This window comes from Mixophyes fleayi, chromosome 1 (genome assembly GCF_038048845.1).
Source record: "Mixophyes fleayi isolate aMixFle1 chromosome 1, aMixFle1.hap1, whole genome shotgun sequence".
Classification (NCBI taxonomy): domain Eukaryota; kingdom Metazoa; phylum Chordata; class Amphibia; order Anura; family Limnodynastidae; genus Mixophyes; species Mixophyes fleayi.
Window position 1 is genome coordinate 381,911,816 of NC_134402.1, and position 19,333 is coordinate 381,931,148.

Consider the following 19,333-nt stretch of genomic DNA (forward strand, 5'->3'; position numbering starts at 1 on the left):
TGTAAAGTTTTTAATCTGCCTTTCATGATTAAAATTGTTTGAAGGATTTCACGTGGTCTCTTTTGGATCAGTATTTTGTTTTCAGTACAAAACGTCAGTAACTTATTTTGAATTTTTGTCGACCATACTTCATGAGTTTCCCTCATATAAACCTACGATGCTGTTTATTGGAACTAGCGTAGTATGTTGTATAGTACTAAACTATGAGTGCCCTTTTTATTTAGGCTGTTCCATAGGCTGGGACGTGGAAAGTTGGGTAAAAGGAGCTGCTGGTCCGTATATTGGACTTTATCAGACTATTTGAATTTGAGAAATCTCATTGTATTAACAGGTGGTAGGGGCACTAACTGGGGGAATTTTTTGAATGTATATGTGGGTGTGTATATACAGTGGGTATGTATATTGGGGAAAAAGCTTTGTGTCATTCTACAGCTTTTCAATATTGGTTTTAAGTATTTTGAAAATTTAATTTTGTTAACTGTTGCCTACAGAATAAGTATATTTTTAAAAATGTAATTGAAATTGGAGCCTTGGACCTAGAACACTGCATTGCTTTAACGTTATCCTGTTCTCGTAAATACAGTGATTGGCTGAAAATCCTTCATAAAACTTGAGTCATAGCAACAGTGACATAAACCTCACAACCTAACTTATTAAAAAATGAGAAGCATTAATAACTATAGTCCACATTTTTTTATCCTGATGAAATAAATTGCTACATTTAAGTTTTACTTCTACAGACCATTAGACCTAATATAGTGGAACGAGCTTACATAGCTACATAATATGTTGGTGCTTTGTTAAGAGAGAAGTTTGCACTTTATTTCACACCACACATGTATTTCAGTATACTGTGGCTTTGCTTGTTCACACGCTATCAAAATTCCCCCAAAGAAACCTTGGCTGCTGGCTCTTATAGTTTGTGCTGTCCCTGCCAAGGATATTGATTTGCCTCTCTGCTGCCGTCAGATAATTTGTTGCCTGAGTGCGGAATGTTGCGTTGCATTATGCTAGAGTAGTTTTCATTGGTGCTCAACAGCAGACAGATTGCTGTGGCTGCCTGAACTACAGCAGGTCGTTTATACCCCATCCCAGCATATCTCGTTCACCTTCTACATGCTCCATTTCCTGTGCCATCAGATATTTACTGCATGCTAACAATTCATCCAGAAGCAGCACATGAGGAGTGTTACAGAGCTGGGGAGCGTTGCTAATTATGGGGCGAACACATTGTTTGTCCGGCTTATTGCTTTGGTTTGTGGTGGATTTAGAAGTTGTCACATTTTCTTATTCTTGCAAAATATGTCCTTAATTTATCATTCATATTATATGTGCAGTAATCCTACTTTATTTACACCCTACCTACCTTGCCTTTACATAGTAGAGACGGCTTTTTGTGGGCGGAACCATTAGATTTATAAGAATGCAGTTTGTTAGTTCACTTGGAATAGTAATGTCACTTATTACGTATTATACAGGAGGCTTGACCAGTGTGCATGGGACACGAATAGCTGCATGCTGTGTGTGATTATCAGGTAGTATTTAAAGAACAGTTTCAACCAACATAATTACCCCAGGACCCTGGAAACCCAGGAAGCTGTTAAGGTCACACAGGCTGGACTGGTCCTGGATACAGCAGGCTGTGTTTTTAGTCTGTCCACCATTTGAGCTTAGTGCCGTTAGTGTTTGCATTGTCCTTATAGTAATCTATTCATCAGTATCTTGAGAAATACTGAATTACACCTTCTGGATGTACAACATGCCACGAGCATTAGTATTGTCACTAGCAGGCTGTTTGGTGTGCATGGAATGAAATGGTTACCTCATTCTTACGTTTTGATCTCAACCAGGGCGGAACGAACCCTAGGAGTCTAGAAGAAAATGCACCAAAAAATTGCTTCGGATTATTCCTTCCACCCATAACAAATGTTGTTTTCCTTTTTAGTGTCTGGGTTTATTTTCTTTTTCTCATAGTGTGGGTAGTTTGGTAATGTGATTTATTTTATAACCATTAAGCCTAAAGTACAATGTACTTTAAATTAAAGAATTGCTAATAATGTTCATCAATGTACTGTATATATAGACATTTCTGGACATGGAGGAAGATAATTTTTATACACCCCAAACTTCCTGTCATCACCTTTATGGAAGGACATGGAACTTTTTTTTTTTTTCTCAACCTAAATCAATATATTTTGTTTTAGTTCTCTAGGCCATTTTTGTCTGAGAGGAAACTAGAAGCAGAAAATCCACTGTATATACATGGTTAAATCAATCAGTAGTGAGAAGGCAAACAGGGAGTTGATCAGATCAATAGACCTGTTCCTTTCAGTTGTATCTGTAATCATGCAAAGTGCTCTCAATAGGTTTTTCTATTCTTGCAGATTTAATTAAATTAGCAGTTTAATGTATTCCGTTAACAGATTGTGCTGCTTTGTGGAGCAATGGCTGAGAACCTACGTGCATGATGGTGGTTCTGTATCTCACGGCTCATTAGTAAATGAGGTAATCATTTTTTTTTTTCTGCAGGATACCCGCAGCGTCAGTCTTCTAAGCAAACATATTTTCTACATATTAGAATGAAAACTGAATAGTGTAGTGAGAGAGATTTCCCCTGCAGAAAATATAAGATACACTGATTTCTCCATAACAAAAATCAACTCGTGAGGCAAAGTTTCAGAGTCATGTGTAGAACATTGTTGCATTAAATAAATAGAGCACTTATTTAAAGAATGTTTTGAAAATCTGTTATCGAGTCATCCCACATCAAATCAACACAATTTTAGAAAAAAATCTACCTTATATTCTATCATTTCAATTAAATTTGGTATCATAAATGCTGCCATGGGTGTAAAGAACCCCCCCCCCCCCCCCCCAAATCTTAGGTTGATATGGGCACTGGTTTTGAAGTTATATGACTTTATAGCTGCACTTTTTTAACGAAAAATTAGCATTTAACATTTTCTTAAATTGCATTTGCAGCTCACTTGATTGAGCTAGAGAGTTGGTCAAGGTCTCATTTTATACTTTTTTTTTTATGGACTTTCATATGATACATAACAGCAGTGTGTTTCAATAAAAATGAATAATGTAACATTTTCAAAAATTACTATCACTATCAGGATCTCCATAGAGTTTAGTCATGATCTTTTCAGCAGATGATTATGGCCGATGAAGAGCACAGATCTGAGGGTAAATCTTCTAAAACACGTAAAGTGTGTATGTACTTGGCATGCAGATCAGGAGTTTTTGTTTTGCTTTTCAGTAGTTGGTAAAATTGTTACTGATGTGGCATCGGGAGAATTTTTTTGTAGTGTGTACCCAGCTTTTCTCAGAGCAGTCAGATCTGTGCGTGATTACAGACAGTGATGTACAAACCAAATCTTAAAGGAACTGTGTTGTATTGGCAAATATGTATGTTTGGTTCAATTTATTGAAGGCAAGTGAACAAAATAAATTTATATAATTTGTGTATTAAAATACAGCTACTATTCTTTCTTTCTAATTGTTTTCTTTTTTTGCTTGTACATTCATTGATATACTAGCAGGCTACCCTATCATTTTCTCAATATTTCAATGTGACTCAAAAGTAATGAGTATGAGCACTAAAAGGTGAGATACACTGAGCTATAATCAGTGAATGGTGAGACCCGGGAATTACCCGGGTTGCACCATTCATACTGCAGGCGAGCGGGGTCCAACCCGGGAATTACCCCTCGCAAAATCCCGGGTCTAAATCCCGGGATTTTAGACCTGGGATTTTGTGCTTGGACTATTCATACTGCACCAAGACCCGGGTTTTTCAGCGTGCCTCTGCAAAAACCCGGGTTTTTGGTGCAGTATGAATGGGGTATAGGTATGGGCAAGTCTAACATATTTCTGAGTAAAATGCATATTAGTGAGTCACCTTATGTAACTGATCTTTGCAACTAGAAACAAAGTAGTTTGGTTCTATTATTGTGCTGTGATTGTCATCTTATTTGTGATGCTGCCATTGGTGAAGAGAGAGTGGTCATTAGCTCAAACCTCTGGGACATAGTGACACCTTCAGGATGTACAAATTTACAACATACAGAAAGCTTAGGGGCAAATATTTATATTAAATAAATCAGTGGGCTGGAATATGGCAGTATGTCCTTGTAAAACTATTACATTCCATTCACTTACATTCTCCATACCGCCACTTCTACATTTCCACTTCGATCACTGAAGTAAATTGTAAAATTGCCCCTGACTAGTTAAATGACTGCCTCCACTGCGACTGTGGCTGGTTTCTTTATTTAAATTGCTGTGTCCATTCCCCCTTTGCAGACCGTAGCCTCTTTTACTATGCACATGCAGTGGCATGGTAAACGCTGACTCAAACTTAACATCTACAATATAAAAACTTAATGTGGCAAATTGAGAAATGAATCAAATTGATTAATCACATATGAGATGATATAATAAAAATGCTCACAATTCATTTATATATCTATTTTCTATATTAAAAAATTCAACAGAGTGCTGAAAGTTGACATTACCTGCTAGGGAAAAAAAGCAACCTAGAAAATATATATTTTTGTTTAATTTTAAAATGTCATCCGTGTGAACAAAGCCTGAGGCTGGAGAAACTGTAAGGTATTAATGAAAGAAGCAGATACTATAATGAAATGCTGCTGACAGAAACACTTGGTCACAGTTAAAAGAAATGCTACCTCCCAGCCAGCTCAGAATCTGCAGGCTTGCTGACAGAATAATTAAATGGCAAACAGGCAGATTACGTCTTCGTAAATGCATACCTCTTTGTTGGATTATGTGACCATGAGGGAGATAATATATATATGTGTGTGTGTATGTATGTATATTATTTTTTTTTCTTTTTGTCAAGCTCCCCAGTCCACTGGAAACTCATTGTGTTGTAGTAATAATCTGCTTATTGGTAGCATGTTGTTGATGGACAAAATTGCTCTCAGTTTGAGTAAAAGTGCACCTTAGCACGAGGTAGGAGAGTATTTACAGTTTGTGGTTGACATTGGTGGACTCTTCTCACTCCTACTGAAGCCGCCTTTCTTCGTACATGCATTGTGCTGTCCATCAACAACACGCCGACTTCAGGAGCGAGGAGAGCCCACTGACTTGGCGAGAAACAGATCCCAGGTAAATAATATGCGGCATTAATGCTATGGAATTATCAGCTTTGGGTGGATATATCATTTAGCATGGTATCAAATCTCCAGGAGGGCAGTGTATGCACCAGATTGGATGCCACCACACCACTGGAGTGAGCGTGACCATAATGCAACAGACAAAGGTATAGACAGGTTGCCCTTCAACCCATTCCTTCCCTTTCCCTTGTTACAAGGGATGCTTTCCTTGTAGCTTTCAGTATGTGCCACTGGAGGCTTACACTCAGTTTCTGCTGATCTGGATCCTGGAATGTTGGGTCCCTGTTTGGTAAAGTGATGGTCACAAGAAATCTGAAAAGCTGAGCAACAGGTGAACACTCAGGGGTCTCCCTCCCCCAACCAGCCCAGACATTAGATGAAAAATATTAATTACAAAAAATGAAAAGGAAAAAAGGGCGTTTTCCCCCAACCAGCCCTGGCAATAAATGAACACGCACTTTAATAAATTGGGCTATTTCTCACACACACACACACACACACACACACGCACACCTCACACCCCCAACCAGCCCAACATTAAATAGCATTCACATTTAATAAATAGGCTTGTTAAATTATTAGCCTCCACATTTAAAACTCCACACATATATATATATATATATATATATATATATATATATATATATATATATATATATATATATATATATATATATATATGTGTATATGTGTGTGTGTGTGTGTGTGTATATTAATAGCCCCCCGCTACCCACGTTACATTAAAAAAACATTTAATAAAGAGCAGCCTCCCTAAATTAATAGACCTCCTCCATTAATTAAACAGCCTACTCCCTCACCCTGCCATTAAATTAAGTCCACAGCCCACCCACCTGTTTGTTTGTTTGTTGTTTAAAAGAAACAGAAAACACGACTAATGACTGCCCTTTACTTCATGGTAAACTCCCCGAGAGGTCTGTGACTAATCCGCCTGTAGAGGAAATTTGTGGGCAGCAAATCATGGTCTATTACTTGTTCCATTTCACCCAACCCCTGTGCCCTGTGTGCCAGTCATGCCTTCTATACAGCCCAAAAAAATTATGTATAGCAATGCTAATCTGCTCTGTTAGGTGTGTGTATAATAAATATATAAATATATATGTATGCATAGGAGTGCATGTATGTATGTGTATATGTGTGTGTGTGTATATATATATATATATATATATATATATATATATATATATATATATATATATATATATATATATATATATATATATATATATATATAATTTTATTTTTTTTACACACACTCTGGGTGGGTATTGCACCTACCTATTAATATTCATTTTAGCGCTCCCTTTTTCTAGTCCTTGGCTGTGATCCATTACTTATGAGATTAGAGTGAATTCTGCTTGTCATCAGTCACAGCTCCTGGGGATGAGATTGCTGGATGCCTGCCAGTCTGTTATCACAAGGGCTCATGTGACTGATGAGAGGTGAAGGTATACACAAGTGCAAAGTCAGGAGCTGTAATTCTAATCAGAGACTGAAACCTGGCTAATTGCTTGGGGTGCAGTGTTTTGTTTCTATCTTCTTATCAGTATTGTGTCAGTGGGTATGTGAAACACATTCAACTGGGATTCTGATTTCAGCAAACATATGTCCACTAATGCAATCATATTCTCTCATTATGTTCTGACTATTCATTAGTTTGAGCAATAAATGCAGACCATTGACAGAATCACACAAGGTTAATTAGGATTTGGAAAAACCAGACCGTAATGAAAAAGTGATATTCATTCGTGTAATAGCAGACAGGCACATATAAATATTAATCAAATAACATTCAAACTTTGTATTGTTATTAACTATTAGTAGCTTAAGTGTTATGTCCTTAAGACAGAAATGAACAAGCAGGAAATTGGTTTCTGGAAAGGAAAATGAGTCCTAATCCCAGGGCAATTATCATCACATATAAGTTACCAAAGCAACAGCTTCACGTAGAAAATAAACCGGAAAATATATTTATATATAAGCACTCACAGCTTGGGGAGCAAGTTTATGGCACAGCAATAGTGTGTGTAAGTGTCTCTGTCCCAGTTTATTTTCTATGCATATATTCATATCTGTTTAAGCATGGAAGAGAGTGGTTCTACAATTAAAGTGCTTTGTAATATGTATGCGCTATACAAATAACACTTAATATGTATATGTAAACGCCAACAAGAGCTCTATTTTTCAGTTGTTTTTCTTATGTTTTTAGAATAGATTCTTTTTTATGAACTTTGGTTGAGTTAATGTAAAATAAGGCTATTACATCAGTCATTTAGTAGAACTCAAGTTAATTTATTCTGGAAACCAGCACCAACTATAGGAGCAGGCAATGTTTATGCGTCTGTCTGTGTTTTTATTGAATGTTTTGTTAAGTACAATACATACAATTCCAAAGAAATACTTAATACAAATTAAAAATAAGTTGATGTAGGCCTAATACAAAATAAACCGTTCCAATCGGATCCACTCTCACGATCACTGACAAGTATTGTCCTCTGAGATTCACCGGTGTGTGTATCTGCACTGACCAATCGCATCGAGTGGGGAGTATAGAGGGATTACCTATGTTTCCTGACCACAGCATTAAGACACGATCAGTCTGGGAACACAGGAGTGTGACTGGGTGATTGCACCAGGAGGGCACTTACCTTGGATGATCATTAAATAATGTCAGTAGTCTGAAAATAACTACATTATTTGTTTTGTTTTCTTACTCAATTGCAATTAACTAAATGTTTTTTAACGCTTTTTCTGATTTATGGCCATTGAAATACCTGATCTGACTTTATTTTCATGAGTCAGTTTAAACATTAGCATGGAGAAATTTGCTAATATGCCTCCCATCCGATGTACTCTTAAAGAAAATATCCACTTTGCTGCTACTTACCAGAGACAGTTAGGGACTAATAGTAGGCCTTCAGTAAATCCTGATTTTCTTATTGTACGGAGCACAGGTTGTGTATGCATTAGAAACAAGTAGGCCTAGCCTTTCTCTTGGCAGATTGCTGATGTACTATTTGTTATTATTATTGATTTATAAGGTGCCACTAAATTCTGCAGCACCGTACAGTGGGGAAATAGAGCATAGAACATAGGCATCCAACAAGCAATATGTAGAACATTCAATGCAGGAATTCCAAAGAATTAAACATAATATGTAAAATGTCATAGACAAGGTAAAGGAAGAAACCTAAAACTTTGTAAAGAGAGGGTCCTGCTTCTGAGGTTTTATTTAATGGGGAGGGGTGAGGCTGAGGCCAGGGACCATTACATGGAGTGAAAGTGTGAATAGAGGCAGGCAGAAGGGATATTGGCTGGATTTGATGAGGAACTGGGGTTTTAAGGATCATTTAACACCTTGAAGGTGGTGGAGAGACTGATTGATTGGACGTGGCAGTATTGGTAGCAGGGCTGTGGTGTAGTTAGAGCGGGAGGGAGTGTAAAAGTAAGATATACCCTATAAAGGCACAAACCGAGTACTCTTATATATGATGCAGATCTCAGGGGTGACTTACAATATCCATAATCATTATTAGTAGGAGGTTCAATATTTATAATACACAAGTTTTTCTAATGAATACTGATGATGACCTTTCAAACTTACAATTATCCAGATATTTTGTAAGTACATAAATTCAATAAAGATAACTTTAGATAAAGGCTTTTTTTTAGATGTTTAGGAATTTTGCAATTTTAAACATTTTTTTTTTAATGAAGTGAGAAATATATTTTAAAAGGCAATTTATTATTTTATTGAAATGTCATTCTAATGATTAGTTTGAGACATGTATTAAATCTGTGAGTATGTGCTAGTTTTTTGTTCAGTTTAATGTATTATTCAGGTTGGGTTTTTTTATATTACCAGCTGCAGCTTCACAATATTGATTTTAGGTGACATATTTTATTTACTGCATTTGATTTTTCTTTTGCGGGAACGCTTATAATTAGAGTTTTAGCATTGTCTTGAATTCGAAGAAGAATATGACATCCTTTTATTTCAGGTGCGAGAGCTGCAGACCCGGCTGCAGAGTGTCCAGGCAACAGGTCCCTCTAGTCCAGGTCGGCTCACTTCTGCCAGTAGACCGGTCAACCCAAGCACCGGAGAGCTGAGCACAAGCAGCAGCAGTAATGATATTCCTATAGCTAAGGTGAGATATTGTGCGTCTACTAGTGGCACTACCAGAGACATGTCTGCTCTCTGCACATGTCTCAGCAGGGGTGTCTAAACTGTTTTGTTATACTAGACATTTGATGTGCTGCATTCAAAATAAATTTAAATATGATAGCAGGGCTTTTAACCTACAAGATTATTAAAATTTACTTCTTTCTCCCCTTCACAATTACAGGGGTGCGATCGCTGATTCAGAAAACTATTAATAGGTTTACTACAGAAGATATATTTGTAACCAGCCCACTGCTTATCAATTGAAATATAAACATGACTTTAAAAGAAAAGCCTAAAGTAAATCTGAAATAGTAATGTTTACAAATAGAAACAAACCTGGCTTTGCAGTAAACTCTTATAGTTGTTTATTACATGCTGCTCGTCAAGTGTCAGCCTGTAGTATACTACGCTTTGTATGTTTATAATCACACTATACTGACAGGTATATTTCTTTCAAAGCAAAATGTTTTTGTTTTTTTTAACATCACGTAGCAAAAAGCTCAATAGAGGAGGAATAGAAATAATAAAGGACGGGGAATGTTACTGTTCTTCAAGTGGGAATATACTTTGGATTCCCATAATAGCAATTAATGCAGACTAAAGAACACGGGTATCATTTTATATTTGTATAATGTAAATTAAACGTCATCATTTATTTATATAATTTGAACTTGTGATGACTTATTCAGTTGTTCCATAATGACTGTTACCTCTAGTGATCCTATTTAGTAAAAAGCAGCTGTAATGATGCTTATCACAGCGATGGAAAATCTGTTATCAAAGCTATTTAACAGCAGAATTTAAGATTTAAAATTAATCAAATACATTTTTACCGTATTAAAAATATTTTTTAAAAATAAATATTTTGATACACTGCTATTGTAAAAAATGTTTTACTCCAATCGCCACGCTGAGACAGATGCGTTTTCTGAGCATCTTATATTGAGTCCTCATCTCCTCCTCATCTGGGATGTCCTGAGTTTTGAAGTAGGCGGGGATAAAACAACCTGTTGCCAATCAGATCATCAGAATGGTCCCCGCAGCAGGAAATGATTGTGCGGATGTTGTGGGAGGTGGTGACCTTGTCCACAGTTATATTCGTGAGAATAGTGCTGAATGTGACAGGTGAAGTGCCATGAGGGAGGGAAGGGAATGGAGACACAGGCTGAGAATTAGCCGAAACTGCTCATTCCACTAAGTGATGATGTGAGGTATAGTATTTTTGTATAGTTTAATCTCACACTATAAATGCATTTCTTATTTACTGTTCTTAGAAAGCCAAAGCAATCACTGTTGAGAGACATGTAAACACTTTAAGGAAAGAGCAAATTTATGACACAGCAGTTTTATACCACACAGTCCAGCAATGCTACAAAAGAATGAACATATTACAAGAAAAGTTATTGCATTACATTTAGATCCAGTCCTGTACAAGTGATTTATGGAACATGTGTAAATTGTGTTGCAGATTGCTGAGCGGGTGAAGTTGTCGAAGACCAGGTCAGAGTCCTCTTCATCGGAGAGACCTGTGCTTGGCTCTGAGATCAGCAGCATTGGGGTGAGAATAATGCTATAATACAGTTCATTTCTGCTCTGTCTATTAGACACTTCTATATAGTCAGCAGGTGTATAAAACCTTATGTTTTGCAGGTGTCTAGCAGTGTAGCTGAACACTTGGCCCATTCGTTACAAGACTGCTCCAACATACAAGAGATCTTCCAGACACTTTACTCCCATGGTTCTGCCATCTCCGAGAGCAAAATCCGAGAGTTTGAGGTGGAGACAGAGAGGTTAAATAGGTACAAGTAAATGAGTAATTGAATTATGTTTTTAGATTTGCAGCCTTCCTTCTGTTTCTCAGTTAGGCCAAAGTCAGATGAGCTCTTCAATTTGATATCCACTTTCTACTCAGAAATGCCCAATGTGTTTTGTCCAGGGAAAGACAGATGTGAAGAACTGTTTTAAACATCTCTGGTTTTGTCGCCTTTTTGTTTCGCATTGGAGAAATTTGTTAATGTGATCGCTCTGGTGCTGGCTGGATTTATCTTTTTGTCTCCTCAGCCTATTTCTGCTGCTCACTCTCGAACTCCCCATCACCATTCTCCCAGTAATGAGTGATGATGAAAACACATGGGGTAGTTCGCTTTGGCCTTGACCTACTGTGACCTTTCCATAAAACCCTGCCTGGTTTCAGGACAATTAAGAACTACTTCCTAGGGCTCCAAAGTTTACCCAGAAAATGAGCGCATTTTGTGTGTAAGAATGTCTACATTGAAACACCCGTGACAGAGACAGTAATAATGAATGATTCCTTTGTTGCTTTTCCTACGTCTTGGCATAGATTTAGAGGACTTTTATAGGCATACAATATTGCCACATGGCATCCTGTAGGGAAGGATGACCTGCTCCTTTATTCCCGGTCTGCACTAGTTCAATGGAATATGTTGCACACTTTGGGAAAACATGTCAACCAGAGAATATGTAGTTTATTGGAGAGATTAATTCTCAAGTGGCATTAGGCAAGAACACATTTCACTGATCAGTTTAATGCCAGTGAAGTGTGCTGCTTTCCATGTTAGAAGTAATGTCACATAACCTTACTAGAGACAACACATGGAGCTATAAAGGGAGATATTCCCAGAGAGCTTGTTCTTTGGAAGCCATTTCACACATTCCAGATGTAGCCATTTGCAACAAGCCATTATGTCTGACAATCTGTAATATACAGGTATAGAGAACATCTTAAAAGCTCTCTTGAGTAACGATAAATCTTCTCAATCTATGAACGAGAACAGTGTCACTCGCACCATCTGTGTTAAAGGTGAGCAGAAATGAGAAGACTCTATCCTCTGAAGAGAGCTAAGATAGAGATTAATCTGACATGTTTGCTGATCTACACCGATCAGCCACAACATTAAAACCACCTGCCTAATATTGTGTAGGTTCCCCTTGTGACCATAACAGATCTGACCTGTCGAGACATGGACTCCACAAGACCTCTGATGGTGTCCTGTGGTATCTGACACCAAGACATTAGCAGCAGATCCTTTAGGTCTGTAAGTTGCGAGGTGGGGCCTCCGTGGCTCTGACTTGTTTTTCCAGTACATCCCCAGATGCTCGATCAGATTAAGATCCTTGGGCCACTTTTAGAAGGTACTGACAACTGCATACAAGACCTGCAATTTTGGAGATGCTCTGTTCCAGCCATATAGCCATCACAATTGCCCTTCACTTGCTGCCTAATATATCCCACCCCTTAACAGATGCCATTGTAACAAGATAATCAATTTTATTCACTTCACCTGTCAGGGATTTAATGTTGTGGCTGATCGGTGTATAGCACTAAAATTCCTACCAACATTCCTGTTTTGTAAATCAGGACAAATTGGGCTATGTCGCAGTTTTCATTAAATTTCACGTCCTGTTAGTGTACATCTGTCAACAGTCCCAACTTTTGCAACCCTAACTTATATTCACTAACTTATATGGAGTGGAATGGAGTAGATCATTTTCTATATTTTTAAAAAGCAATGACACCTATTTAATTATATTTAGACATGTTTTGTGTAGTTGTACAAAATAAACATTATGTTGTTTAATGCCAGTGCCAACCCTAGTAGCCAACAATTTTGTAATTTAAAATTTGGGAGACCCAGCCAAGTTTTTAGTGGTGGGGCTATCCACATTGACAGGTATATTCATCATGTGGAATAATAAGCAAATGATGTCTGGAAATATTATTAAACGGCCCAAAGGACCAGCATAATATACACAGCCTTTTACACCGTGCATTAAACACAGTCCATACCACACAAAAAAGTATTACAGAATGTACCCCCACAACAGATTCCTTGAGATCTGATTATACTGGTCTTTGACCGGACAAAATTAGAGACTTGCTTGTGCCCCTTGAAAACTAAGCACACCCTAGTCCAAGCCTCTGTCCTTAATACATTCCCCATAAAATTATTGCCTGCCCAGAAAAAGATTACACATCAGCCTGTACCCACCCAAAAAATCAATATACACCTGCCCACACAAAAAAGGATTGCATGCTAGCCTGTGCCCCCATAAAATTATAGCAAACCAGCCTTGTGAGACCTGAAAAAATTATCTCGCACAAGCATTTGCCCCTAAAATGTAGTGCAGATCAGCTTGTGTCTCACATTGTTGCACACCAGGCTGTGAGTTGGGTCCTGGCTTCTAGTGTCTCCACACACTTGCTGAATATTTCTACTGCTCCAACAACCTGAGTCCAGCAAGGGAAGTGTCCAGCAAGGGAAGTGTCCAGCAAGGGAAGTGTCCAGCAAGGGAAGTGTCCAGCAAGGGAAGTGTCCAGCAAGGGAAGTGTCCAGCAAGGGAAGTGTGAACAGCATTACCTCATTCAGAGTTATGTGCGTAAATGCAGAATGCCAGTCAAGTCCACGGCAGATGAAACTGCTGTAGGGAGCCTGTCTCCATTCAGGAAAAGAGGGGGTGCAGGGAGACTGTGTCTGGTCTGGAAATATATGTATAGGCTAAGAAAGAATTGATGGTGTTTCATTCCTATTCTATATAGTACAGTAATTATAATAATACAATTGCATTTTACAGCACAAAACAAACTAAAACACTCCCTTCCCAATATCCCCTCAAAAAAAGAAACACATATGAAAAAGAGCAGACTAGGTTCTTTTCTTCCATGGAATTCTATCTTTCTAACTGTTAGTCACTTTAGCCATTGATTATATTGGCCTTGGTGTGGCAATCCACAGTATTGTTTGGTTGGGCTGATCACTGAATGACCAGGTTTGACACCTGACCCTGCACTTGTGTGGCCCAATAGGTTACAGATCTGACTTTTTGTGATCCATGAGACTTTACCATGTGCCCCAGGTTTGTGCAGCGTTTGGCTATTATTCCAGAGGAGTTGATTCAATTTTATGACTGGAAGTTGAACTTCAGGACATCACAACTAACTTATAACTAGATAAAATGTGAGCTAACAATTACTCCATCTGGTGCCTGGAATGAGGTTATATTTTATTGTGGACGTTTTGTATTTAATTTTAATTCATTTCATTTTATAGTATGAGTGTAATCTGCATTTAAAATGTATATGGAGTTTGGTTGGTTGTAGACTGGTATAGTTGAAGAACAGATACTATATCCCACAAGTTGACTTATCACTTATAACATCTTATTACTAAATGCTTACTAGAGACCGCTTTCAGATGGTCCATAATAGAGTTCTTTGCAATTGGCATTTTTATCTGATGCAAAGCACAAAGTAACTGCCATAACTATAGCACAGCTTTACAATAAAGCCAGCAATTGGGAAGCGGAGGAAATGCACAAAAAGAATGCATTATTTTAAATAGAGGCTGTCGAACTGTGCTCCTTCACAATAGGACAGTGTAATTATAATTATTGCACCTAAGTGCTTATTGATCTCATGTTTGATATACTTGGCTGTATTTGTTGCTTTCAATGCAGAGCAGTCTTGCGGGTGGAAAATCAAGATGTGATTTACCCATGACAGGGTAAAAATATTGATCTTTTCTTTGCAGTCGAATTGAGCACTTAAAATCCCAGAATGATTTGTTGACGATAACACTGGAGGAGTGTAAGAGCAATGCAGAGAGAATGAGCATGCTGGTGGGAAAATATGAATCCAATGCTACTGCCCTGAGGCTGGCTTTGCAATACAGGTGAGTCTGGGAGCACCTGTCATCTTTTATTTATTTTCTTTCTTTCTTTATTATTCTGATTGATTTTTATTTTACAGGGGTAGATATAGCTGTTATATGTTGCCTGTGTGAGTCTCCCGAGGATGTGACCTTGTTTGAGATGGGGATTGTTGACAGACTGTCAGATTTAATGTATTCATTTAAAAGGTTAACACTAGCTGGTGCGGTTTTAAAAATAATTATTTAAAACTTTCTGAAAAGGTTCTGGACTCCCCCCAAGTTAACACTGGTAACTAAAACTAAACTAACTAAATATTAGAGTGCGACACCAAGTAACATGGATGCAACCCCAGCACCCTCGTTAAACCTTAATAAATGCCACACTAATATGGAAAAAGCCTAAGAAGACCAGAATATAAGAGAACACATCTCCTTTTTTCCTCTTGTTGTTATAAGAACTTTCATATAATAATATTTTAATGGAATTCTAAGCACAACAAAACACAAGTCTGCCCAAAAACATTCCAGCCATGCACTAGGATATCTCTGTAAGACAAATACCAAGTGTTGTCAACATAAGGAGGTCAAACTTTTAGGACACTTACAGATATCAGAATTTGAGTTGAAAAAGGAAAAAAAAACATATTGACATGTAGATCAGTAACCGGTATCCAGAAGCCTTGAGTTTAAAAATACACTTGTTACTTACAGAACTTTATGCACTAGAGGACTCTTTCCGTTGACATCTGATTTGTTTAGTAATCCATCAATAGAAGGATGTTGCAGCTAATACTGTAAAGTTAAAGTCCTGTTTGCTGAGAGTAAAGTTTGTGGCCCATATCACAGGGTTACTGCAGTTCATATATTCCTAGGAAGTAAAAGACGAGCAAGCTAAACCTCTTCAGTGTCTGTACCTTTTTATTTTTCATGTATGCCTGCTTTATTCTTGAGTTTAATCACAGATGACACAGTAAGCCCGATCAACATTTATAATGCAACAGAGATTTAAGGTTACCAGTGGGTCAGCAGCTTAAGTGCTACCTGTGGGATGTCAGTATCTCCTTGCTTGTCTTAATATGATGTACAATAGCTGGTTCAAGGTATTGATTCAGTTTTTCCCTCTTCCTCTGGTTTAGTGAGCAGTGTATTGAGGCTTATGAATTACTGTTGGCCCTTGCAGAGAGTGAGCAGTCTCTCATTCTTGGACAGTTCAGAGCTGCTGGAGTCGGATCAGTAGGTAAGAGCTCATAAGCTTCTAATCTTTGGAGGAGTCTTGAATTATTTTTGTCCAGGAGCAACAGAAACTGCCTTGTTTAATTCACATAGAGAGCAAGTGCTTTAAAGGTATGAAAGTCCGTGTATGAACACTGTTGGGGAGTACAGATAAAAAGCTAGGATTACATAAATGTAATACTTGTCTTTAAAGTATCCGCTTTGAAATTGCTAAAAATAAGACAATGCTTTGCTAATGCCAAACAGTTTTTGGGTGAATATGTCCTTATACATCATCAGTATAATAGACACAATTAAAATTTCATTCATCTTATTTTATCTCGCAAACCAGCCTTTTTATTTAATAACTTGTTTTTGTGAGTAATCTAATTGTTCACAAATGTGAAGATACTCCCCCTAAATCTGTGCACTTTACAGTGTAAAATAGTCCCAGGAAATGAAATCTTACTATAATTCTGACAGAAGTATATGTGTCCTACTCTTTACAGTGTTAAATAGCCCAATCTACTCTAATGTCCCATGGCTTGACATTTAGGGAGAAATGTCTTGTGATCTTTATGGACAGGTGTTCCAAGGTCCTTACCTTAGTAGATAAGACTTGACTAAAAGATTTAAAGTATTTTCTTTTGTTAGATCAGGTTAAGTTACGTGTGTGTGTGTGTGTGTGTGTGTGTGTGTGTGTGTGTGTGTGTGTGTGTGTTCTGCAAGTTTACAAAGTTTACCAAATTGGTTAATGTAAATATTATAAACTAATATATTTTGATCATTCCCTTTAATATTGTTATTAAGTACTAATATGGACCTGTAGTTTCCCCATCAGGGATTTGAAAAGCCTACAGAGCCTACTCTGTGGACTCTTGAATTCCCTCAGTTAATTGTTCTGAATGCTTTAAATGTAAAATATTAACAAAGGAACTTCTCTAAAATGTTTGTTAGCTTGTATTGTATTTTTTTACCTAATAAGCCATATATAGTAGTTGTTCCCAAACACTTTGTGTATGTGGAATGCTATATCATATATATTGTTAATTACTTGATGACACAATTTATTCAAATTAAATACTTTTCTGGATGATGCACAAGCACATTTATTTTAAGGCGTTTACCCATTTACATCTACATTCTTATGACTCATTGAACCTTGTATGATGAAACACAAATGTGTGCAGACAAGCTGTTTGGCAATCAATGATCTGTACTATTGCTTCACTGACAGTCACCTGTCACCTTTTGACAGCAGAACCTAAGGGTTACTGGCCGATTTGCTAATGATTGTGCAGCCAAGCAGTTACTTTGCCTATAGAAAAATGGTAGTATGGTGCAGTCCTTGTAAAACGTAAGTTCTCTACTGTTGTTGTTAAGTTGATGGGGTCATCTGTCATCAGGACAGTATAGGTCTCATCAGGTATATTTCTAATATTGTTCTCTGCCTTTATAATGAAGCTGAGCAGTCGGGGGATGAGAACATTACGCAGATGCTGAAGCGGGCTCACGACTGCAGGAAAACCTCCGAGAATGCTGCGAAAGCTCTTCTGATGAAGCTGGACGGCAGCTGTGGGGGCGCATTCGCAGTCACTGGTTGTAGTGTCCAGCCGTGGGAAAGTCTGTCCTCAAACAGTCATACAAGGTAACTAGAGGCTTGCATGTATTCATGTTGGCTTTTATTAATTGTCTGGATGTATTTAAAGCAAAAGCATAGCTAAAGGGACAGTAAACCTTAGATATTTCGAAGAGCTGCTTCCTGAAAACAATGGTTCTCCTAAGCCTAAGAGATTCTTTGTAGAAGCCACGACATTGTTACCACTTTCTAGAGGCGGGCTGGCGAGTCAGTGCAGTTGGCCCTAGGGCCACTTCTGCTTTTACAGATGAGGGCTGGCAATTAGAGGAAGGACAATTTCCATCTTTGCTACAGTTAGTACATTCAGTGGCTGTACATAAAATGTATATGGCTACCTGTTTGATCTGTGTGGCCCCTGCCAGCTTGCACTATGTCCCCACAGGAGAGGAAACATAAACATATGTTGTATCTCTTCCTCCTGTAATTGTCTGATAATATAAACATGACCACAGATGGCTTTATACCAGAGGCAAGTGCTTGTCCCCCAGGCCAATAGTTGCCAGTTATTTGCCATCGTCCGTTCATTTTACCTTTTGCCAAGAAGGCAACATGGCAGTTTTCGCTCAAGCTGATAGATAGAAGTATGTAGAGGATTGGGGTTCTCTCTGCAAGATGTTTGACCTTATGTTTTCCTGAATATGTATAATATATAAAGCAGGCCTGGCCAAGTTGTGGCTCTCCAGCTGTCAATTGGTTATTAACTGGCAGAGCATGCTGTGACTTGTAGTTTCACAACATCTGGAGAGACACATACTGGCCAGCCCTGAAGTAAAGTATTTTATGAACCCCACTTTGTGACTAGTGTCCCGCAGTACTTTGTGCCCTCGTGTATTTCAGTTGCTGTTTACACATTGTATTTTCCTGCATTTAGCAAGCAGTGTAAACACTTGGTAATAATCTCACATGGGCACTAATCTACTCTATGAGCAGGCAGCGCTTATAGACTAATAGTGCCCATGCGTCAGGATCTGTTTTAATACTACTTGTTATGTGCAGTGTGTAAGCACCTGTGGCTAAGATGCTCAAGCACCCAAAGCATCCCTGCACCTACCCAGCTTAACTCTTAATTGTTTTGTCACTGCCTTAATGCAATCATAGAGAACTAGAATGGTATTTTTGAATATTATTATTGGTTATTTTAATCAAGTCCACACATTTTGGTTTTTAATTTGAAACTTCTTGCAATTTAAATACATTGATTTGAGCGTATCACACCAAGCATTTTGAGTGCACATAAGAAGTGATAAAAAAAATTATGCACTTTTCCTGTTGCAATAATGATATAAAAATAAGGCAACGTGGTGCTTCTGAAGCAGGGAAAGTGCTGGCATTACTCCCCCGTGTGACATCACTCTCACTGGTGCAGTTAGGCTGTTACATTTAAATATTTTTCCTGCATAAGGCTGAATAATTAATACAAATAATTGTAGTTAATTTTAGTATCAAGTGAGAGATGTATGAAAAACAAGTGAACACCTCCTTT

General features: G+C 37.8%; 1 protein-coding gene across 3 annotated transcripts in view; it reads left to right on the plus strand.

Annotated features, from left to right (window-relative positions):
* MCC (MCC regulator of Wnt signaling pathway) overlaps positions 1-19,333 on the plus strand; it is a 256,345-nt gene that overhangs the window by 197,128 nt on the left and 39,884 nt on the right. For all 3 annotated transcript variants that reach the window (XM_075179709.1, XM_075179717.1, XM_075179725.1), the window contains 6 exons: positions 9,167-9,313; positions 10,799-10,888; positions 10,981-11,129; positions 14,880-15,020; positions 16,136-16,236; positions 17,676-17,859. In XM_075179709.1, coding sequence (XP_075035810.1) covers positions 9,167-9,313; positions 10,799-10,888; positions 10,981-11,129; positions 14,880-15,020; positions 16,136-16,236; positions 17,676-17,859 — 812 coding nt within the window. The remainder of the gene's footprint in view (positions 1-9,166; positions 9,314-10,798; positions 10,889-10,980; positions 11,130-14,879; positions 15,021-16,135; positions 16,237-17,675; positions 17,860-19,333) is intronic.